The sequence below is a fragment of the Gopherus flavomarginatus genome, chromosome 5, assembly GCF_025201925.1.
Source record: "Gopherus flavomarginatus isolate rGopFla2 chromosome 5, rGopFla2.mat.asm, whole genome shotgun sequence".
NCBI classification, from domain to species: Eukaryota; Metazoa; Chordata; order Testudines; family Testudinidae; genus Gopherus; species Gopherus flavomarginatus.
In genome coordinates this window covers 16,102,145-16,125,492 of record NC_066621.1, presented here as the reverse complement: position 1 = coordinate 16,125,492, position 23,348 = coordinate 16,102,145, and the positions used below count along the sequence as shown (strand labels likewise).

The window sequence follows — 23,348 nt, the reverse complement described above, 5'->3', positions numbered from 1 at the left end:
CGCTGTTACCTGGGAGAGCGAAGTTCTGTATTGCCCCTCTCTGTTGTTCCTACTGCCCAGAGATCTCCATTAATGGCCCATTCTTGCCTATCAAGGGCCTGATTCGAATCTGACCTACACCATTGTAAATGAGGATGAAAGAAGAGAATTTGCAAGGCCTGAGTCTCCCCTGCTTTGTATTGTTTTTAGTACCTGGAGCCCCAGTCATGGAGTAGGACCCCACTGGGCTAGGCACTGGATGAACAGAACAAAAAGATGGCCCCTGCCTCAGAGAGCTGACACTCACCTGTCCTGCTCTGGCTCGATGAAAGCTTGCAACATGATCTGGTCACACAAAGTGCTGAGCAGTACCATCCAACTTGGTCTTTGTTTCTGAACAGTTGCTGGTCCATGAACATTTTAAAATAGCGTCCAATGGGGCTTCTCAGGGACCATGCTTGGGATTCTGAGCCACATAAGCTTTGCTGCCTCTAATTCTCCCGCTCAGCCATGCTGCTAATTTCTTCTCCACCAGAAAACTGCCCCATGGCCAAGCCCCAAAATCTGCTACCTATTGATCCAAGGAGCAGCAATGTCTACCTTATGCACACATCCTGCCAGGTTAAACCTTACCCTGTGACTCAGCCGTGACAGGATTCTCTTTTCTACTGAACAGCCTTGCTCCAGAACAGAGAACACTCATTCCACATGCAACCTCCATTTGAATGGCAAGTGGAGAATCTTTATTGTGCAAGGCTAAGTACACAGCCAGGCACATCTGTTGCATCTGTCTGATACAGGCAGTGTGCTCCTACAAGCATTACAGCTGATTCACCAGACATGGGCTCCAGCCATCACATGCAGGGGGGATAGTTTGTAAGAAATTAATTATTCATCAGCTGTTGGCCTCTTTTTCTGTCTGCGAAACATTCCCAAGGAGGTTGGGAAATGCTCAGACGCATTCTCTGGTCACAATTGTCCCTCCATAGGCCTATTTCTGCCCCATGTACTCACACTGAGCAGTCTCATCCCACCCCACTGCTTTCTGGAGCTGGGTTGTACCCTCAGAGCATCCCAATGAGCATGGATTTGCACTTACCCTTCAAGAATCCCCATTAAGCCATGGATTGCACACTCACCTTTTCATTACCAATTGCCTCTCTTGGGCTGCAGAGTTGGAAGTCCCCTGCTTGAGTTTCCCTCTTTGGAAATGATGCTAGAGCCAAGGGACTTGTGGGAGTCGCTCTGGAGTTTCCAAAGAGGATGGTGGGCAGAGGTGAAAGTAAGCCGGTAGGGTCCGGTACAGCATACTAGCAAGAACCAGTACGCTGTGCCAGACCAGACCAGCTTTCCCAGGCTGGCACTGTAAAGGGCCTGGTGCTCCCTGCAGCGGCTGGAGCCCTGGGCCCTTTAAATCACCTCCGGAGCCCCGGGGCTCTGGCCAGGGCCAGCTCCAGGCACCAGCTCAGCAAGCAGGTGCTTGGGGCAGCCAACGGAGAGGGGCGGCACGTCTGGCTCTTCCACGGCAATTTGGCAGCAGGTCCCTCACTCCCTCTTGGAGCGAAGGACCAGCCGCCGAATTGCTGCCGAAGACTGAAGCGGTGCGGTAGAGCTGATTGTGATTGCGGGATTTTTTTTGTTTTGTTTTTAAAATCACTCGGGCAGCAATTTAAAGGTCCCACGGCTCCTGCCGCTGCGGGGAGCCCTTTAAAGTGCCATCTCAGCCCTGCCACTACTACCCCAAGGCTCAGGCAGTGGAGCTCGGGCAGTGCTTTAAAGATCCCGGGGCTCCTGCCACTGCGGGGAGCCCTGGCTCTTTAAAGCATCCCGCAGCCCTGCGCCGCCACCCTGGGGCTCAGGCAGCTGGGCTCGGGTGGCGCTTTAAAGGGCTTGGGCCTCCTGCCGCTGCGGGGAGCCCCGGCCCTTTAAAGCACCACCCAAGCCCGGCTGCCAGAGCCTCGGGGTAGCGGTGGCAGGGCTCCATCGGCAATTTAAAGGGCCTGGAGCTCTGCTGCAGTAGTGGCAGCCAGAGCCCCAGGCCCTTTAAATTGCCCCTTAGCTCAAGGGCTCCCAGCCGCCTCTGCAGCTGGTAGCTTCGATGGTGATTTAAAGGCCCTGGGGCTCCCAGCTGCAGCCCCACCTCTTCTGGTTAAGGTCACTCCTCTTCTGGTTGAGGCCATGCCCCCGCTCAGGACTCTGGTGTACCAGTAAGTCCTTCAAGTTACTTTCACCCCTGATGGTGGGAGTTTGGCCTCTACTCCCACAGTTCCCTTAGGTGGCCATCTCGATTCCCACAAGGTCCTTCAAATTCACTCGGAAGGCATTGCTACTGCGCTGTGTACATGGAACTCTAGGATAGCTATCCCAGATGGCAGTGCAGCTGAGTGTGTGTAGAACAGTGTGATACCATCTTCAATTACATGGGCACATACTATTCTTTCCAAAGGGCCCCTCTTTGGAGATTTCGGAGAATTTAAGCTGCCAAATTCCAACATATCTCTATCTCCACTGAGCATGTGTGAACTGAGATTTTCAGAGGCTCATAACTTGGCCAAATTTGGGTGAATTTTCACATGTATGGTAAATGACATTCCCTGCTCCAGGGCGACCCGCACCCCAAATTTCAAGTCTTTCATTGAAAGTATGGTAGTACTAGAGCTACTCAATGAAAGCATGAAATGGCCAAACTATTTAAGCTGAAACTTTAAAAAAATAATAATCAGCTTGGGGTAGGCAGTCATTATGAAAAATGTCAGCCTGAATGGCTAGATCTTCAAAGTTATAAGCAACTCAAACAAGGTCTTACAACAGAAATTATGATCCGTTCCAATGATAATAAAGGACCCACAACTCAAGTTAACATCAACGGAAGCTGCAGCACCTCTGAAAATCGGTCCCCTAAATATGTCCAAGCATGTCCGTCCCCTAGCTATAGTCGCAAGAAGGAGAAGCTCAACAAATGATCTATTTACAAACCAGCAATTTTTATTTTATACAAACTTGCAAGGTACAAATGCATTTTTTCCCTTTTGTGAGATTGGATCTTTTAGTAGCTACGTCTAAAACAAATGCTGTTGGGAAAAATACAAAGCAAACTACCACTGACTGAATTACTGGGAAGATTGGGGTGAAGAATTCAAGCCGCTGAAACGTGACAGCCATTTGACCATGGTCTCTTCGATCTAATGTTATAGTAGTTGTCATCTAAGGTCACTTTTATACAGAAAGAAAGACAGCAACATCACATTGTTTCTTGTATAATTTTATTTGTCTAACACTAGCAAAAATCAAATTTTTGCTACTTCCCTCCTCCTCCCCCAAATAATGTGCATAAATAGATTTTTTTTTATGCAAATAGTTTTTTTTTTGTTTTTTTTACAAGAGTCGCTGGTATATGAAGGTGTTATGAAAAATAACCAAAATTAAAAATTAAAATAATTTAAAAAAACCCACAGTTCCACAATACTGCAATACTATGATCCTCAGCCACTCCACTGAGAGCGCACAGCTTGTAACTCTGGAAACTCTTAAAGTGACAGTAACAGGGATTGGTCACAGACACTACGTTGTTATTCGCATAGTGGGAAGGTTTCCTTGCTGTCCCCTCTACATCTGCTAGGTCGTGCCTTAATGCCAAGAAGGTTCTTTTTAGGAACTCCCCGTGTCCTTCGTGGGAATCGCTATGCCTTTCAAGGGTGCTTACCAGTGGGGATACCCACTCCTTCCCTTAAACGTACCCTCCCCTAGGAACCGTGTTGTCGGAGCTGAGATGCAGGAGAGCCCTCTTCATGATGGGAGACTGGACTGACTGGAGAGTCAAGGGGGAGCCCGTTGGGGGACTGACACTCTGGTGGGAACTCCAAGTTGTCTTTTGGTTCCATCTATGATGCAAAGGCCACTAATGTCAGTGAGTGTCTTTCCATTGATGTTGGTGGGTTTTCAATTGGGCCACTAGAAACAACCCTCCTGACCATCCACCTCTCTCCTGCCTCTGCTCAGCTCCTGCACCTCAGTTTGGTCTTGGGGATTCTCCTAGCTTGGCCACCCCCTTTCACATCTGGGGGCATGTTCACAGCAAAGAAAGGCACATCCACCATGCAGAGACCATCCTCCCCGGGGCTTATGCCCTGGTGTATACACTTCGGGTGTGTTGGCGAGGTTAGCAGTTGGGCTACTGATAGGCAGCCCTCTGCACTAGTCACACCATCACAGAAAAACCATTCACAAAAACAAAAGGGAGGTAAAAATGTAACATTGAAACTCAAGATTAAAAATCCCACATACAGCCACAAGGATCCATGACTGACACCTGCGTACCAGCAAGATGTCCTCTGCAATCCCCGAAATGGTACAGTCCTATATGTCTTCATATACTGTGCCTAGCAGACCAGCTTTTCAGCATCTGCAAATCAGCCTCACTCTAATGACTTCAGAACTACTGCAATTTACATCAGCTGAGGACCTGGCCATATACAGAGCACTACCTATTCAGTAACAGGGAAATAAATGCATCATTTCTCAAAACTTACAGTTTTTATATTTTATTTTAAATAAATTTGCTTTTAATAAAAGCAGAAAATATATATATGTATATTTAAATAGGTCTTTTTTTTTTCTGATGAACTGGCAAAGAATCTCCTTTGTAACTCTCTGGTGGGGCTGATGCCAAGAGCCCAGCAGAAAGAGAAAGAGAGAGAGAGAGATAGAGAGAGAGAGAGAGAGAGAGAAAGTTAGCACAAAACAGTACCACCCGGAAAAGGAGAGAAAAACAAATATATATATATATACATATATATTATATAAATGTATAATTTCCATAAAACATATATTAAGGCATGTATAGCAAAATAAAGGGCCAGCTTCATGAGCTAACAGGGGCTGTTTGGGATTCCATTATGGGAGCAGGATGATTTTATCCCCCAGGGATGTTCTATGTATTGCTAAAAGAAAGGAAGAAAGATTGATTCATAGATCTGATTCTGGGGCAAGTTCTGTCTCCAGGGATGTTTTGTGTATTGCCAAAATTAAAGATAGACAGACAGTCTAGGGAGATGCTAGGTAGATCCCATTGGGCAGAGAGGTTCCGTTTCCTTGGATTTTATGTGTATTGCCAAACTAGAAAGAAAAATTGATTCACAGGCTACAGCAGGCAGGCAGCCAGCTAGCTCCCATTTCACTCAACTGGTGGCATGGCAGGGAAGAAATAGAAATCTTGTTAGGTGCTGAGCATCTGCACCTTCTCTATATTTCAGCTGGAGATGTGAGTTCTCAGAAGCAATCAGGATCAGGCCAATGGAGAAAGAAAGCTAAGAAATAGATTGCGCATCTCCATTGCATTGCCTTTTTTAGAACTATCACCTGGAGCTTCAAGTGCTGGGACAAAACAGCTCTTCCTCCATGTAGTGAATTGACAGAGCCTCAGTCTCTAATATAAGGTACAGAGCTTGATTGTCCACTCCTACAGTCTGCTCTGAATGTATTTTGTCTTCATTTGAGTTAATCCTGATTTGCACCAGTGTAGGTAAGAGCAGAATCAGGTGCAGAAGTCCAGTACTGTCTGATGTTAGAACAGGGCACCTAACTGTACTGGAAAGTCAATAGGAAGAGGAGTTCTTGACAGAAATGCTCAGATAATCACAGCAACACTGGGAAAGCTCGACACTTGGGGCTTTCCTATTTCAGGTCAGTTTCTTTACACCAGATCATTTCGCATACAGCCAGCAACATTTCACAGCTTCACACTTGAAAAAGTAGATTTTGGAGTGCAAAGGCAAGCCATATTCAACCCAGACTGGTCTTATTTTTGAGAGTAGGCCTCAATTATGGATTTGGGAATTTTAAAATTCCATTCTACCAAAAAAATTAAATAGAATTTCAGGTTTCAATACAAAACCTGTCAATTTCACTGAGAATTCACAGAAAATAATATTGATGGGATCCCCCCCAAAAAAACATACAAACAAAAAAAGGGTCTGGAATGAAATTGCAAGTATTTTTTGTGAAACACTGCGTCCGATTTTCAAAAGAATTCATCTCCCACTTATGCACCAAAATAAGAGGCCAAATTTTCAGGGCTGTTTTGAAAATCTGCCCACCAATATCACAGCGGGAGCTGCTGAGTGTGGGCACTTTTAAAAATCTTGCCCATGTTTCGGCACCTAAATGGGAGCTGAGCACTTGCAAATCCACTGCATGGTGGAAAATATATTTGCATTTGCATGCAGCCCTAATTTTGAGAAGGGACAAGGAAACCAACTTGGACAGATTGAAGAAACCTCCTTCTTCCAAACCATTGCTTGAAATGAGCTGAGGTCTAGATGGACCTTCTCACTTACAAGTTTCCTTTGGGAAGCAGCAGTGCTGAAATAATGCTAGATTCTGCAGACCTCAATGGTTCAGGTAATTCTGACAAACTTCAGAAGAGCAGCCAACCTCTTGGATGCTTCTCTGAACTAGGTCTCTTCCATCACTCCGATACGTCCCCCCTCAAGATGATGATTCTCTCAATGTATTGGGGAAACAATGAAGCCACTTCTGGAAGAGCAGACTCATCTCATAAGGTACTGCAGGAACGGAGAACGTGGAATAGAGATGGTGCAGCAGTGACTCCGCATCATGCGCACCTGATCTCAGTTATTCCAAAACGTCAGAGGAACTATTCTAGCTCTCTGTTCTTTAGGAGAAAAGAATTTCCGGGGTATGCGTGTCTCAGTGCAGTGAGTTACGAGTGTCAATTGCACGTGTGCCGTTCCACATGCAAATATAGCAGGGACCCATAGAAGTTAGAGGCAGGTATCTAGTCCATTTCCCAAAGGCCAGCACAGGATTGTTCTCTATGGAGGGGTTGCCAGATCAGGAAGCTACCCAGTGCAGTAGCCCATGTCTCCAGTAGCAGCTGCTTCAGAGAAAGGCGCAAGAACCCTGCAGCGGGCAATTATGGAATCATCTGTCCACGGGGAAGCTTCTCCCTTGTCCCATTCATAAGAAGTTGGCTTCTAGCCTGGAAGCAGAAGGGATTAGGTCCCCTCCCAGCTATGCTCCTATTCCCTTGGGCCTCACAGCTCTGGTGTCCCCTCCATTTGGGGGCAAGGCAGTGCTTTCCAGATGGAGGCAAGAGACAGTGAAGGCATCCACATGGTACCTGCCAAGACACTGCAGGAAAAGCCCCTCTAGGTCCACTCAAGGCCTTTCAGGACTAGATATCAAGAGTTAGATGGGGCACTCAGACCCAAGGTAATAAGATGCCCAAGAAATGCCATGGACAGCGAGAGAGTGCTGTTCCCTCAGCCACTTCTCCAGCGTTTTGCCCAATCTAGTATTAAATATCTGGGCTTCAGCCCCTGATTGGAGAGAGAGAGAGAGAGAGAGAGAGTGTATACACACATGTACACACTGGTACCAGTTCCTCTCTTTCACTCCACTCCCATCCCCATAAAAATGCAAGAAATGAGCATTGCGCTGGGTAAAACAAAACTCTGAGGAAGGGCACCTGTTGCTACCATCCAAAACCTGCCCTGGTCCAAGAGAAAAAAATATCCCAAAGCCTGTCCCCCTTTCTCCTCATCGTCTCTATGGGCAAACGAATCCCTCCTGTCCCCAGAAAGCATCCAGGCTTCACCTGGTCACCAACACCAGCCACTTGGACTCTCCTAGCCCTGTCACTCTGTATCTTTCAGCTTATTCCCTTACTACATGTCCGCATACATTACACAGACCTGCTGTTCCACACTACTCCTCGCCCTGGGAGGGGAAACACTAGCATTTCACAGATACAGCTATGTCCTCCTAATTTTGCAGATCCCATAACCTCTCCCATTTTCTGCCCAGAAGCCTTTTCCCTCCTTGGCTCCTGTTTCCATCTGTCCATCCCAGATGCCTGCTCCTTCCTTCCTGCGGATGCTCATGAGCGTGAGTGGAGAAACGTGGCAGGGCCAGGTTTCACAGGTGGCTAGCTCCAGAGATGAAAGATGCTAGTAGCCAATCCAGGCCAAGGCCTGGGGAGGTGGAAGGGGTGTGGAGAATGGAGATGGGATGCTCACGTCAGTGGAGGGCAAGAGCAAGCTCCAACTGCAGCGACGGCTCGGTCCCCGTGCAAAAGCCCCTTTGGGACATGAGCTTGGGGAGACAAATATTTCAGTGTGGGAAGCAAAGGGAAACGCCCCAGCCTCCAGTGTGACACTATCCCCTCGATGAGATATTCTGGCCATGGAACAGACTGGTGGGTAGCTGCCAGATCCCTTGCCCTGAAGTTCGCGCTGGCTGTGGAGTGGGCCCATCTCCCAGACTGCAACAAATCTCACACAAAATGTCCATCACTGCAGTAGTAGTGGTTCACTAGCGCCTCTTTGCCGCTCTGTGTTCCAGCAGGCAGCCCACCCACGGCACTTCCTCCTGGGATGGTACACGACCAGTTGCGGGGACCGGTGCAGAGATAAGGCTCCCGCGGTCTCCTTGGCGACAGGTGCCGACGCACAGCATCTTCGGCCTGGACAATCTCACCGTTGGTTAGTGGCAGGGGTTCGGGGAGAACCAAAAGCAATGAGCGAGGAAAGGTTTGGTTGTCGACTCGGGACGTGTGTGTTTGTGTGTTAAAACGTGGCTCCGTGGAACTTCACAGCCTTCACAGCAGCCAGGGCTTGTGCTGGAGGGAGGAGAGGAGAGGAGAGGAGAGAAGGAGTGAGAAAGCCGAGCCCTCCACCCACCAGGAAGCATAGCAGAGCTGTACCTGCATCACACCCCAGGGCAGGAATGCTCGGGAGCAAATGGGATTTTTGTCCACTCTTAAAAAAAAATTAATGACCCTTTTTAGGCCTGGTCTGTACTGAGGATTCGACCCAGACACAGTCTCCTCAAGTGCGGCACAAGTGCAAAGCCAGCGTAAGCAGAGCGACGCCACAATCTCCACTTGTGCCAACTAGAGGGCCCTGCAGTGCTGCTGCTCCACCTATGGCTAAAATCCCAGGGCAGAAAAGGCCATTGTTTGGTAACTGGCCACTTTCACCAAAAAGAATTAGGGACGTTTTGGAGGTACTCTAGTGCTGGTAACAGGAGCTGGGCCAACAGCCATAGAAAATAGGCTCCACTATTCATCTGCAGAGCAGGTCCAGCACAAGCAGTCTTTCTGCCTGCGCTGCCCTGCTGATGGGCCTCAGCCCAGTCCCGGAGAGCTGTCCCCTAGGATGGGAGGAGAATTCAGTCTCCATGGCCATTTAGTCCCCAACATCTCTGCTGAGGCTGCTGATAAGTCAGTGCAGCTTGGTGCTGTGTGTCCACTAGCACCTGAACTGAGAACCCACCAATCTCATCTCACACAGGCCAACACAGTCACCAGATCATAATAGCTTTCAGTGACTCGCTACTGACTCGGCCTGGATTTGAACCAGTTACCTTCAGGCAAAGAGTTTCTGGAGCTCATGCTCATTCTGTCTCCTTGGTTTTTGGCCATCATGTCAGTTATTTACATGGCTTTGTCTATGCAGTGAAAGGAACCAGTCTCTCTCGGTGCAGGATGTGTCATTTTTCTTCCCTGTTTTCTCCTCTAATTTGCACCCTTTGCTTTCCACTGGGGTCACTTCTAATTTACAGTGGATCTAAGCGAGGCAAGAATTTGGCCCACATCATCAGCTAATTCCATTCAGTGCATGGCAAAAGTAGGCAGAAACCACCTGCTCTCATCCAGCTGGGCTGCATTCTACCAAGTCACCGAGTCCTTAGTACAACTTAGCTACACCATTAGCTTTTCCTTTGTGCCCAGAAGGAAATCCTGGAGAAGAAACTCTTGATCCTGAAGAGGGATGGGGCCAGCTCCTCCACTGGTGGAAAGCAGTTTAGCAGGGTGGATAAAAATCAACGATTTAAAAAACGGTCTTTTTAAAAAATGTAAATAAAATTTTTTTAAATGTAAATTCAATACATTGTTCTTTTTAAAACTAAATGTATTTAAAATTAAAAGTGAAATTATGACAACTTACATTCAGGCCTAAACTTACTCTAGAGGATTCAAATAATTTAATTTAAATAAAAAATATAATATTCAAGCAGTGCAAGTTTGTTGCCGAAGTTCTAGAGAAAGTCAAAGCACTGAACTGGTTGAAGTCACTGGCTAAGCAGCTGGAACCTGAAGTGCAAAACTAGCTTTTGACAGCAGTAGTCTCTTCTGCAGGTGCAGAGAGATTATTTTCTTCACTTCAGTTTATTCAGTTCAATGACTAATGCATTGAAAGCTGAGAAACCAACTAGAAATTGAAACAACACACACCTTTGCTCTCCTCTTCCAGCTATGACTAAAAACAAGGTGTAAGAGGATCAGATCTATTAGTTCTAAAATCATGATGGACAGGGTGACCAGAAGCAATCAGGGCTATTCACTAACTACAGTTGATGCTTCCTTTGTTTATCAAAACATGTTTTGCATTTAAAACTAATTTATTAAACTTTTTTTTCTTATGTATTCAGCACATTTAAGGTACTCTTATTTAACTGATAAAAACATTTTTAAATGTTCTTCTTGTGGCTTTTAAATTGAATTCTAATTTGCATCCAATTAGCTTGGCACAAATCATGAGTAAAAATGAATCGTCTAGTACATAAGAAATGCATCATTCCCCATTTCCTAACAGCATAAAAAACTACAATTCTGAATAAACGTATGGTAAGCAATATAACTGCTCAAATAAATGTGTATAGATATAGTGTAACATCCTGGTTAGCAAAAAGAAGTACCAAATTATACCAATCAATGAGAATCAACTTTATAATAAGTAAATAACTGAAAAGTATAAATGGAAAACAAAAATTAAAACTGGTTATTTAAATCAGGATTTGTTGATTTAAAATCACTCTGATTTAAATCAATCCACCCTGCAAGGCATTTCCATTGACTTTAGTGGAGCTATGCCAGTTTATCCCAGTGGAGGATCTGACCCAGGGACTCAAAACAAGGTCCTGGACCCTCAGTGTTTCAAGTTCTAAGCCCCTTGCACTCGTTCCATGGGAGGAGACTGGGCTAACGTGGCAGAGGAGAGTGTTAGCTCGGTGAGAAGCAATGTATGAATGGATGGGAAGAGGAGACTCTTGAGGGAGGTTCTCCACGTCGCCCCTGGAGGCTGAGATGTTCAGAGGATGAGATGAAGTACAATAGAAAAGGTGCTTACTTCATGGCTCAGACACGCATAAAATGACTGCTGTCGGCGACCCGGGATGACTCAGACGAGAGGGGGTTTGTCGGTGGAGTCGGGGAGGCTGGGGAAGTGGGAGGACTCGGGGTGGCACATTGAGCTGGAAACAAGAAATGGAAAAGGACATGAAGAACACAGCACTGCAGCCAGCAAGGGGAGAAAGGAAACAAAGCAGGGAGCAAATTCCAGAGGAAGGCAGAGAGGTTAGAGACAACAGGGGAATATAAAAAAGGAAGGAAGCATGGTCAGAAACAACAGATACACACAGATGGTTCCCCCACAGCATGCACACGTGAGCTCCACGCTGGGATCCTCATGGACTTAGGCAAAGATGGAAGGTAGCGCCTGTCTGCAGGGAGAGGGGCATGGGCCACAGCATCCCATTGCCAGTACAGCCCCCCACAACGCACTACACGCACCAGGGCTCAGGCATTTCCTAGTCTGCTTTCGAGCTGGGGTGGGACAGTGCAAAGCTTTTTGACCAGAAAAGGACGGATTACGTTTGTGACAAGTTTTGAGAAAAATGTAGTTTTGAAATTTTTTGACAGAGAAAAAGAGTTAAATTTTTTTCATAAGATTTTCCCCCAAACAATTCCCTTTTTTCAGCTGGTTCTACTCAAGGCCCCTGCAGAACGCCACTGTTCCATTGAAGATCCAGGGAAACAGGCCCTTCCAGAGAGATGCCCAACCCAACGCCCTCCATCCAACATGCACCATATTCTAGTCTGGTGTAGCTACATACACAGTTCCCTTTGCTGTATTATTTGAGCGCCTCACATTATCCCCAGAGCATTCCAGTCAGGAAGGGCGGCCCTACCCTCACCACTGGGCCATCCTCCCTCTCCAAGCACAACCCCTTCCATCCAATATTGCTCTTCCTCTCCATGTGTGTTGGAGGCTGCCCCATCTTCCCATGTAGTTTTTGCCGTGTGAGTAATGCTTTGTAGTCACCAGTTGGCTAGCCCAGAAGCAGGGATCTCCAGGCACAGATGTGCTGCAGCGGGAAGAGCTGAGGGTTTGCCGCTTTCAAAAGCTTCATGGTTGAATAGCACCAATGCAAAAATAAGATGCATCAGCCCCGGGAGGACAGGGGCAGACCACCAAGCACTGAGAGTATAAATCTGGTGTGACTCCACTGACATCAATGGACCAGATTCTCCACTGGTGTATACTAGTATAGCTTCACTGACTTCAGTGATTTACACCAGTCGAGGATCTGGCCCATTAGAGTTTCACTGCTGTAAGTGAAAGAAGAACAAGACCCTCTACTGCAGGAATTCTCAAACTGGGGTTTGGGACCCCTCAGGGGGTCACGAGATTATTACATGGGGGCTCGCGAGCTGTCAACCTCCATCCCAAATCCCGGTTTGCCTCCAGCATTTGTAACAGTGTTAAATATATAAAAAAGTGTTTTTAATTTATAAGGGGGGGTCACACTCAGAGGCTTGATTTGTGAAAGGGGTCACCAGTACAAAAGTTTGAGAGTCACTGCTCTACTGTCTATTCTCTGCCCCTGTGTGTTCATGGAGGACGCCCGTTGAAGTTCACAGAAGTACTATGCATGACCAAGGACAGCATTGAGAGTCAGAGTTCCACCTATTTACCACAGCTGCGGATCTGGCCCATTACATTTGTGCGTATGGTATGAATACAGGGGGCCCGATTCTACTCCTCAATGCGTGTCATTTCACTGACCTCAGTCGCGTTATTTCTGATTTACACAGGTGGGAGAGGAAAGTCACACCCATTGTTATTACTGGAATTGCCGGGGAAGTCGACAGGATTGATCTACCATGGTGCTATGTCAGTTTTACACTGGTATAACTCCACTGATTTCAGTAGAGGAAAATGGAATAGCCCAGTGGTGGATCTGCCTCTGTGGGCCAGATTCTTAGCTGGTGCAAATTGGCATAGCTCTATCAAAATTATGGGAGTTACCCCAATTTACACCAGCTGAGGATCTTGGCCTATGTATCTATCTATCTTATTTCTAAAGGCCCTTTCACTATATCTCACCTTCTGCCTACACCTTATTCCTGCCAAGTGCCTTGCCTGATCATCCCTAACACTCATTTTACCCTGAGTTCAATCTTCTGCCCTTAATGCAGGTAAATCCATGATCATTAGGAATTGTCCATGTCATTGTTCCCCCCTGGCTTTGGTCTGCCCCTTCTTGACTTAGGCATCTCCTGTGCCTCATTTTTTAACCATGAAACTGCAGTTCTTTGCCTCCTGAGTGCCTTACCGGAAAGCATGCGGCCCAGCCTGGAGGCTTCTGTAGCTAAGGTGCAGGATATCTCTATCCTCTTCTCTTGCTCCTGGAGCTGGGTTTCTGCATCCTGGGGTGCGTCCACCTCTCCCTCACTTAGAGGGATCACATTCTGCAAGCTGCAGCAGACAGAGTTTGGTGTTACCGCCCTCTTGCCTCCAGAGCGATGGCCTGGGCCAAAATACAGGGCATGCTCACAAGGATGCAGGATGTGACAGGGCAGAACGACAGGGTGAGCAGGAGGAAGAATAGGTGGATGAGATGAATGGGTGGAGGGGAGGGAAGTGGATGCATGAGTGGAATGGCAGATAGATGGATGGCTGGATGGCCGGATGGCCGAGGAGTTTAATGAGTTAGTGGGCAAACGAATAGATGAATCAGGTGGCTCCATGACCGGCTAGCTGAGTGAATGGATTTGCAGGTGCACGGAGGAAGGGCGGACAGATAAACAGTGGCTGTAGTGGAGGGTGGAAGGTCAGACACGAGACAAGAGAGAGGGTACGATGGAGGAGGAGGCAGTGTGGCACAGCTGGTGCTGAAGTGGGCACAAAAAAGTACCATCACCTGGATTTGGCAATGAGTGTCTTTATCCTTTCCACTTTCTTCTGCTTCTCTTTCATCTCTTCGGGGCTTAGCGGGGTGTCCGGTTCCAGCTCAATGTACCGCTCTGGAATGAGGACCTTGTCTGGGGTAGAAAGCTAGAAGGAGGCAAAAGCAGGTTTTAAGTCCAGGGGTCTGAAGGCAACATGGGCATTTTGTAACTGCACGCATAGGAGAGTGCACAGCAGCCAGCATCGGTCCCTTCTCCAGCCCCCAGTCCCTCCTTCAGGGCTCACTCAGCCTGCGCTAGGACCCATATATCACCAGTTTCTGCTCCAGCAACTCTCTGTAAGCCAGAACCAGCACAACACCCATCCCTGGCCCAGAACCCACATGACACCCACCCTACACTGCATTCTTCTCTGCGCAGTGCCCAGCCCTTGTGTCTGCTCCAGCCCCCAGTCCCAGACTATAGGACATAAGAGCCTCGGCAACACGAATGCCTAGAGGGACCTGTCCCTTCAGCCCAGGCCCCATTTTCTCCTGCCTGTCCTGGGCCCATGTCATCTCAGAGGTGCTGTCTCCCCCCAACCATGTACATGGTCTCCATAGCAATCTGCCCCCATTGCCATCCCTAAGGCATGTTGCTCCAGTGGGGCCAGGCCTCACCTCCTTACTGATGTCGACATCATAATGCTGTGGCTCCAGTTCCATCTTGCGTAGCCGGGCGATCTCCTCCCTCGGCGTCTCGTAGACTTTGCCAGAGTCCTCGGTGCGCAGCGCTGCCTCAAGGTCGGAGATGTCTACTTCATGGATGCTGCGGTGTCGGCGCACCTGGAACGGGCCACAGAGCTGCCACCTCAGAGCCAGGACAGTCTGCCAACAGGGTCACGCCCCTGCTGGCTCACAGAGAGGGTGCGCAGGGCTCACAAATGCAAGAGGTGGCTCAGTCTCATTGGCCTCTGCCCACCCCTTTCTCACCCACTCCTCCAGAAAAGCCAGGGTTCGTTCTGTTTGTCCAGCCGAGTCCACCGTAGCCTCAGAGCAACTCCCACACCTGCCTTCCCCTGGCAAGCACTTCGCTATATCACCATCTCTCACTTCCTTCAGCACCCCACAATGGGCCTTTCTCATGCCCCACTGGCTCTGCCCTTCATGCCCCAAACATCTGACTACTGACCTATCGCAGACCCCAGCCTTAGTTATAATTATACCATCTGGTTCTTCTGCAGCACTTTCCATCAGTACTTCTCAAGGTGCTTTTCAGAGGAAGACAGTATCATTAGCCCCAATTTACAGATGGGGAAACTGAGGTATGAGGAGGGGAAGTGACTCGCCCACGGTCACTCATTGGAACAGTGGCAAAGCTGGGAAGAGAACCAGGTCTCCCAAGTCCCAGTCTAGCGCTCTAGACACTAGACCAGACTGCCTTCAGGCAAATCCAAACTGGGCCTTTTGGTCAGGGGAGGACTTGCAGTCCCAGATCTGCAAACCCTCTTCCTGGGAGAGAGCAGGGACTAATCCACACCAAGGGAGTTGGCCCAGAAACCCCAGAGGAGCCCGGGGACTGGACAAGCTCAGGGATGTCGTTCTGAGGCAAGCCTGTGGGATAAATGCAAATTCCACCCCCAAACCTGACGACAGCCATGGGAAGACCTTACCACTTTGTATGACGCGGGTGCCTTCGTGCTGAGAGCATCTGTCTGCTGATTAGCTGGGAGCTGCAAACTCCGCCTTTTTTCCTTCATGGATCCACTTTGGTGGCGTTTCATCCGGTCGATCTGCTCCTCCACGCTCATTTTTGCCTTCATCTCATTGGAGAACACAGCACTTTTTGGCCTCTCCTGGGGAGAATTCAAAAAGCCCCATGGTTACAGAAGGGCTGCAGCGTGGGTTAGGACCCTAGTGTCCCCCAGTAGTGAGTTCAGCCATGGCATAGGACATCAACGCCATGAGGCTGCTGCTCTCTGCTTGCTGTCTAGCGGAAAGGCTTCTACATGAGACAATTAGTGTCTCAGTAGCTGTTCCTGGGAAGCCCAGGATGGGAAGAGCACAGGGGCTGGACTGAAGAGCATCAGCAGAGCTGTGGCAGAGGGGAGCCCAGGGCTGGGCTAGCAGGGGGCCAAGGGTTGCGACTGAAGGGCACTGGCAGAGCGGTGTGTGTTGGTGGGGGTGGGAGGGCTGGTCAGGAGAGAAGTGCTGTGGGTGGGACACAGCGGGAAGAAGCCCCATCTCAGCTGTGGGGCAGCCAGGGAGGCACAGACAGACACTGAACTGGAGCTCAGACATTCAGACCAAGTTCAATATCTGGGGGGAGGATTCCCAGGCCTTGCAGGGTCAGGCAGATGCTAATGCGGTTAGGGAAGCCGGGGGTTCTGCACAGGTGGCATTTCCTGCAAAGGGCTTCAAATGCCACCTCCTTGGGTCAAGACAGCTCAGACAAACTCCTGTGCCTCTCGCAGTCCCTCTCCTGAATGCTCCAGGGAAGCCGGCAAATGGGCTGTGAGCCAGACACCTCCTACGGGCTTCCTTTATCTTATCCCAGTCTCCTCCACCTCTGCACCCGTCCCACCTCCCCAGAGCCCATTCCAGCACCCTGGTACAATCTCCCATCTCCTACCCCAGCCCCGATCCATACCCCTGCATCCCCTCTACTTCCCCCAGGGCCCTGCACCCCATCCCAGGATCCCCAGTGACATGCAAAGCAGAGAGCCGCAGCCTACCCGGGAGCTCAGTCCGTTGGACACATTGCTGGTGCTCCTCCTGATTACTCCCGAAGTGGGTGCTGAGTCCTCATCGGTGGGAGACTTGGTCCTCGGGGGAACGATACCAACTGGGGAGAAGCAGAAGAGAAGGTAAATGCTTGAACCCAAATCAGCTGGCTGCCCACAGACCCCCTGCTGGTTTGGGACATGGCAAGAGTTCCCCTGAGCTGCAGGTTGCCTGGGTGGTTCACTGCTCCTTGCCCTCTCGCTGGACTGCTCATCTTTGCTGGGTGCAGAGGATGTGCTCACACTGCCGCTGGCTGGGGGTGGCTGCGTACTCACTGTCTTCTCCAGGGGAGTGCTGCCGGGCCACTTGGCACTGGGAATGCGTAAGGACGCATGGCCCTTCCCTCACACCTTTCCCCTGAGCGTCTCACAGCCCCAGCACCCCAAGAGATTATTATTAAATCCATTTTACAAGGGGGAAACTGAGGCATGGAGCAGGAATGTGACCTAACCCCAAAGTAACACAGCCAGTCAGTGGCAGAGCCAGAAATAGAACCCAGGAGTCCTAGCTTCCAACTGCCTGCTGGGATTACTAGCTCAATGCGATCATACTGTCTGCTTCAGGGGAGCATGCAGGAGAAGGGCTGGGGAGCTCATCTGTTAATGCACCAAAAAGCCCCCCGGCAGGAGATGGCATGGAGGCACAGAGCCTGAAGGAGTGTCCTCAGACATGGAGGGACCTCAGCATCCCAGGGGCCTGGTGACAAGACCCTGACTCTCCCAGGTGCTGCAGGGTGTAATAGCCTCTATCCAGAGGGGCAGGAGGAAATACTAAGGTAGGGTAATAGTCTCCTCCCAGCTCCCTCCCTCCTTTGCGATAGCATACTTCACCGGGTGCAAGCAGATGGCCCCAGTGAGCTCTGAACCCAGCTTACCGCATCCTCTTAAATTGTGGCCTGCACTGATAAGGTACCATGGATTTTGATAGGGAGATCCCAAGACCCTAAATCCAAGAGGTGAAGCCTCCCTCAGGGGCCATCCAGAGCTTCTGCCGGCCAGTGTCTCCAGCCCTGGTCTCCCCTGCTTGGACTTTATTTATGGTGACAGAGGAGCTGCCGCCCGCACTGAGACGGTGAGGCCATTGGAGGTACCTTTGTTGAGAGCCGCTTGCTTCTCAGCATCCAGCTCTTGCCTCGTCTGCATGAGCCCAGACTCTGTGGGTGGGATGGGGGCGGAGCTCCGATGAGCATCTCTCTTATTCTGCTCGAAGCTGGACTTGGACTGCGGAAAGAGCAGATTTGCTGGTGAGCAGCTGACCCGTTCAGGAGGAGCTGTTGGCAGGGCAGCTGGGGAGACACCCTGCCTTCGGACCTCTGCCACTCATTAGCCGGGGGACAGCAGACACAGAGGACACGCAGAAAAGACCAAAACACACACACATACGAATGAAATAGCAATCGGGAGAGGCACCTAGGCAGGTTTCCATTTTAATCAACACCCTCCCCCTCCCCTGCACAGCACAGACACGCTCAAAGCACGAGATCCAGTCGTCTGGACAGAGAGAAAGACAAAATCCAGGCTGGGCTTGGAGCTGCAGAGCCATAAGCAGGCATGGTCTGGGACACCCATTTGTGCCAAAGCATTGAAGGCTGAGGCTACAGTGGGTCGGGGTCAGCTGTCCTGGCCTTGCCTCATCTCTCTGCAGGATCGTGACTGAACTAGTTTGTGCAGGATATTTTGCTCCCCTTGTGAAATACGAGACACGTTTGCCCCATGGTCAGACCCTTTGCTATTTTTCTTTTGGGTTTGGGAATGTGGACGTAGTCTCCTGGGATCTGACCCAAAGCCCTCTGAAGTCAATGGAAAGATTCCCACTGATTTCAATGGGCCGTGCAGCAGTCCAAGGTTGCTGACTGAAAGCCTGAACTAACGGTCATTAAAGTCTGTGGAAAGACTCCCATTAACTCCAGTGGGATTTGAGTTGGGCTGCTGAGCTCCCCCCACACCTTAACCACAGGGATGGTTAACCAAAGCTTATGTATGTGTTGATCCATGAACTAGAGGTGGGAGACGCTCAAGTGATTTGGGCTCCTCAGCTTGGATGAGCCAGTAACTCTGGATCCTGCTCCCCAGCCTGTGAAGTTCATGAGTCTGCAAAGCAGGGACAGGAGGCTGCATGGATGAGCCATGTAGCTTTAGAAAAATACGGTTCTGACCACCACACTCTGAACAGGGCCGACGGGGGGAGGGAAGTCAGTACAAATTACTGGGGCCCGGCGGTCCGGAAGGGGGCCCAGGGCCTGGCTTCCCCAGCTTCGTCGGCCCTGTTTAGTTGGTCCTCCCTTGCTGGGGGGCCCGAATTTTTTTTTTTTCACTGGGGCCAGAACCTGCTCTTTGTGGCCCTGACCCTGAAGAGCTGCAGGGGCCCAGAGAAGGGTTCCCCTGTAGGTCTGTTCCTCTACCCGCCTGCCCACAATGTCTGCAATGAACCTGCTCAAGTTCATCTTCCTCCTGCTTCCATTTCAGCTCAGATAACATTCCCTGTGGACAAGACCTGTTGCAGTGTGTCAATGAATACAGCAGGAATGGGGGAGTGGGCAAGGTAGGCCATGGGTGTAGATGACATGGGATGGGTTGGAGAACGAGCCAGTGGGGGTTGCAACCATTACATCAGCCACTTGCACCAAATCCTCTCCCACCCCCAGCCCCAGCTCAGCACCTCCTTGAAACCTTGTAGGGTAACCAGATGTCCTGATATTTTAGGGACAGTCCCGATTTTTGGGTCTTTTTTTCTATATAGGCTCCTATTACCTCCCATCCCCGTCCCGATTTTTCACAGTTGCTGTCTGGTCACCCTAAAACCTTGTCTCCTTTCCAAGGGCCTCAGTCAGCTTCATGAGGGTTAGTTAAGCCTCAGAGCAGCCAGACTTCATAACAAACACATCTCGGAACATTGTCATCCAAAAACTCTCCAAATGAAAAAGGCTTCTAGACCGAAACAACCCTTTTATCAGAACATTTTCATTTTGGCCAAATCTTTTCCTCTCTCAACAAAACATTTCGACCAAAAAGAAAAACAATTTCAAGGAAAAAATTCCAAGTGAAAATTTAAAAAAAAAAATTCATTTTGCTGGGAATTTTTTTTTTTCCAATTCTCCTTTTTTCTACTGGAGGGTAACAAAAAAGTTTTAAAACAGGTTTTTCCTTAATTTATCTCTCTTTCTTTAAAAACAAAACAAAACAAATCCACCTCCTCCTTTATTTCAATGGGGGGGGAGGAGGGAGAAAGTTTAAAAAGTGGGATTTTTACCCCCAACTGAACAGAACACAATTTTTCATTTAAAAAAACAACAGAAAATTTAAGGAAATTTTTTGAATGAAATGGAAACATTGTTTTCTTGCAAACATTTGTACAAAATATTCTTTTCCTTTCCAGTTAGCTCTATTAACAACCCTGTTAGACACTTGCCAAGCACAGAGAGGGGACATGACTGGCCCCAAGGTACCCAGCGAGCCAATGACAGAGCTGGGGACAGAACCCAAGAGTTCAGGATCCCCCACAGTCCACTGTGGTTCTTATTTAAGAATCTCCTTTCGTGCCATAAAATGCTGAGGCCACAGGGAAGATTAAATATTGCAAAGAGATCCTGTGATAAACTTCAATAGGCCACATTCATCCCCTGGCTTCAACGGGCTCACACCAGTAAAGATTCTGGGCCCAACATTTCCATCGCAAGCAGGAGCGCCGGCAGCCTTCTTGGCACCTTAGGCAGTGGAAGGTCCCGCCCCCGAAATACCGCCGATGACCACGGTGGCCGGAAGTTCAGCCACTGCCCCCCAAATGCCAGCGCCCTAGGTGACCGCCTAGGTTGCCTAATGGTTTGTGCCGGCCCTGATTGCAAGGCAAATTCTCAAATAACTTTGCCTTGAGTAAAACTGCACCCTTTCCAAAAAAGGGCTTGCACATGCAACCAGGGAACTGTTTGCACGTTTTAGACAGCTGCCTGCAAGCTCAGACAGCTGTTTGCATGCATAGTCACCTATTTTATATGTGCAGCTACCCAGCTGCATGGGGGTAAAGTCTGCATGCACAAAAAGTCATCTCCCTGCCCATTTGCATTTATACATGCAACGTTTGTATGCACACGCACCTATCTGCACTCACAATTCACTAGCTGGTTCATGCTGTTACTTGATGGTGCACGTGCAGGGGCGGCTCTACGTATTTTGCCGCCCCAAGCTCAGGGGCGGCTCCAGGCCCAAGCATTCAAGCGTGTGCTTGGGGCGGCAAGCCACGTGGGGCGCTCTGCCGGTCGCTGTGAGGGCGGCAGGCAGGCTGCCTTCGGCAGCTTGCCTGCAGAGGGTCCGCTGGTCCCCCTGGCTTCGGCAGACCTCCCGTGTGGAGGGTCCGCACGCCTGCGGGAGATCCGCTGAAGCCATGGGACCAGCGGACCCTCTGCAGGCAAGCTGCCAAAGGCAGCCTGCCTGCCGTGCTTTGGGTGGCAAAATGCCTAGAGCCGCCCCTGCCCAAGCTGCGTCTGCAGGAGGTCCGCTGGTAACAGAGATTCGGCAGCATGCCTGTGGGAGGTCCGCTGGTCCTGTGGCTTTGGCGTACCCACCGCCGAAGTACCATTGAAGCTGTAGGACCAGTGGACCTCCCGCAGGCATGCCACCGAAGGCTCCCTAACTGCCACCCTCACATCGATCAGCAGGCCGCCCCGCATGGCTTCCCGCCCCAGGCATGTGCTTGGTGCGCTGGTACCTGGAGCCGCCTCTGTGCACGTCCATTGTTTTGCATGCCCAAGTACCCGTCCACACACACTAGCATGCCTTTCGCATGTGTGAGATCACTTGGCTATATGCATGCTTGTGCTTTTTTTGTGCAAGTATTTCAAATTTTAGATGCGAGTGTAGCTCAGGAATAATGCACCCAAGGTCAGTGCAGTTATGCTGGTGTGAGATCAGAATCAGGCCCTGTACCGTTAGTTCGTTGCAGCCTAGTGCTTGTTTGCAGCTAACAACAGGAAGTGCAGTTATCCAGGCTGGAGTAAAGAAAGCCAGCGGGAGAATGGAAGGGAAAAGCAAACAGGAACCAGGCTGCTCAGCGTGTGACGCTGCACATTTGAGTCTCCTCTTCTGCTGCTGTCAGTCAGAAATAAATTGGCTACTCACATGAATGGTGTTACATTGGCCCAAGCAAGAGTCACAGTGAGGCCAGCAAGAGGCCCTGGACTTCTCCCTCTATCCCCCTGTGTGGTGGGCTCATAATGGTTGCATCCCTGCATCCTGGCTTTCACAGCATCCTAGTGGCGGCACAGTATCCCTTTCTCCACACTGAGACGAGACTGGCATTCAGAGGGTTTCAGAGTATTTGTCTTTGAGCTTTAGTCACCCCAGTTCAAACGGATCCATCAGCAGTTTAGCTTAACAGCCTTACCAGAAACAGGCTTGAGTGCATTCTCTGGGAAAAGTTTTATGGACCATTGATTTCCATGGACAATAAAAATACTCTGCTCTTGCATAGCGAGCGGCACTATACACTGATCTCAAAGGAGGGCATCATTACCCCCATTGGACAGATGGGGAAACTGAGGCAGAGTGAGGTCAGTGGCACAGCTGGGAACAGAACCTGGGTCCAGGCCAGTGCCCTATTCATTAGACAATGCTGCCAGCCAATAAGCCATTAAGGGGGCAGAGCTCACTAAACTCCCCAAAGGGGGAGGGATTCGAGTTACAGTGCCCACCTTAAAATGCCCACATGAATCTAGAGTATTTCCCGTTTGACAGGGCCTGACTGGAGAAAGGGCTCAGGCTCTGAAAGCCCCTGCCTGTGCTGGGGGTCTGGATGCCCAGGGTGTGCCATGCTTCTCCAGCTTGGCTGAGGGCAGTCACAGAGCTAAGCCCCTCCCTGTCTGTTCCCTGGGGGCAGCTTGCTCCCCATATCTCCCCAGCGTTTACAGCTGTAGGGAGAGCGTCAGCTCTGCTTTGCCCCCTCCCAGCTATCCTCATGGGAGATGGGGATACTGCGTGCCGCTGGATGCCGAGGTCCGCTCTGAAGGTGCTTGGATACCTGTCCCTTCTTCACCTCGCCGCTTTGCTGCCAGGAAGGGGAGTTAGGGTATGGCCAGAAGCGGCTCTCGCTAGGGAGCGGAGGAACAGTCGGAGGAGACTCCAGAGGGATATACGATTTGGGCAGGGGAGGTCGAGGCGGGCCTGGTTCCTGGGGCAGAGAGGAAGCCAGAGTGTTAGGTGCAACAGCAGAGAAACAGAGAACGGGAAGGAAAAAGACAGTTAGCAAGAGACAGACAGAGGCACTGAGCCCAGGGTGAGGGGAGCTGGAGCCCAGACAGTACTGCTGGTCCCACCCCTCCAGGTTGAGCACTCGCTCTGGGACCCAGCAATTCCGACTCACCCCAACAGCCTAGGGCCCAGACCCACCCATCCAGTAGCCCCTGCTACGTGACAGCTATCAACATTGGGACCACTTACCTGCCCATCATGTGTTTGCGCCAATGGGAGCCAGGCAGTGAAACCCTACCTGCTGCTGTGAGTGAACCCCCCAGAGAAAGGACACAGCGGGTCCACTCACCCAGCCCTGGCCATTCTTCCCATATTCTTCCCGTATTCTGAGGCTGGGTGCCCTTTGGTTCCGCATCACAGTGATTCTTTGGC

General features: G+C 49.9%; 1 protein-coding gene across 12 annotated transcripts in view; it reads right to left on the bottom strand.

The window, feature by feature from the left end:
* Positions 1–2,942: 2,942 nt before the first annotated feature.
* Positions 2,943–23,348, bottom strand: part of PLEKHA6 (pleckstrin homology domain containing A6) — a 134,194-nt gene continuing 113,788 nt past the window's right edge. For 9 of the 12 annotated variants that reach the window (XM_050952283.1, XM_050952286.1, XM_050952276.1 and 6 more), the window contains 9 exons: positions 22,747–22,896; positions 17,828–17,957; positions 16,689–16,798; positions 15,627–15,809; positions 14,635–14,799; positions 13,990–14,123; positions 13,402–13,544; positions 11,133–11,256; positions 2,943–8,620 (listed from right to left, as the gene is read on the bottom strand). In XM_050952283.1, coding sequence (XP_050808240.1) covers positions 11,141–11,256; positions 13,402–13,544; positions 13,990–14,123; positions 14,635–14,799; positions 15,627–15,809; positions 16,689–16,798; positions 17,828–17,957; positions 22,747–22,896 — 1,131 coding nt within the window. In that variant the 3' untranslated portion in view covers positions 2,943–8,620; positions 11,133–11,140. The remainder of the gene's footprint in view (positions 8,621–11,132; positions 11,257–13,401; positions 13,545–13,989; positions 14,124–14,634; positions 14,800–15,626; positions 15,810–16,688; positions 16,799–17,827; positions 17,958–22,746; positions 22,897–23,348) is intronic. The other 3 variants (XM_050952284.1, XM_050952287.1, XM_050952280.1) reach the window with 2 other exon arrangements.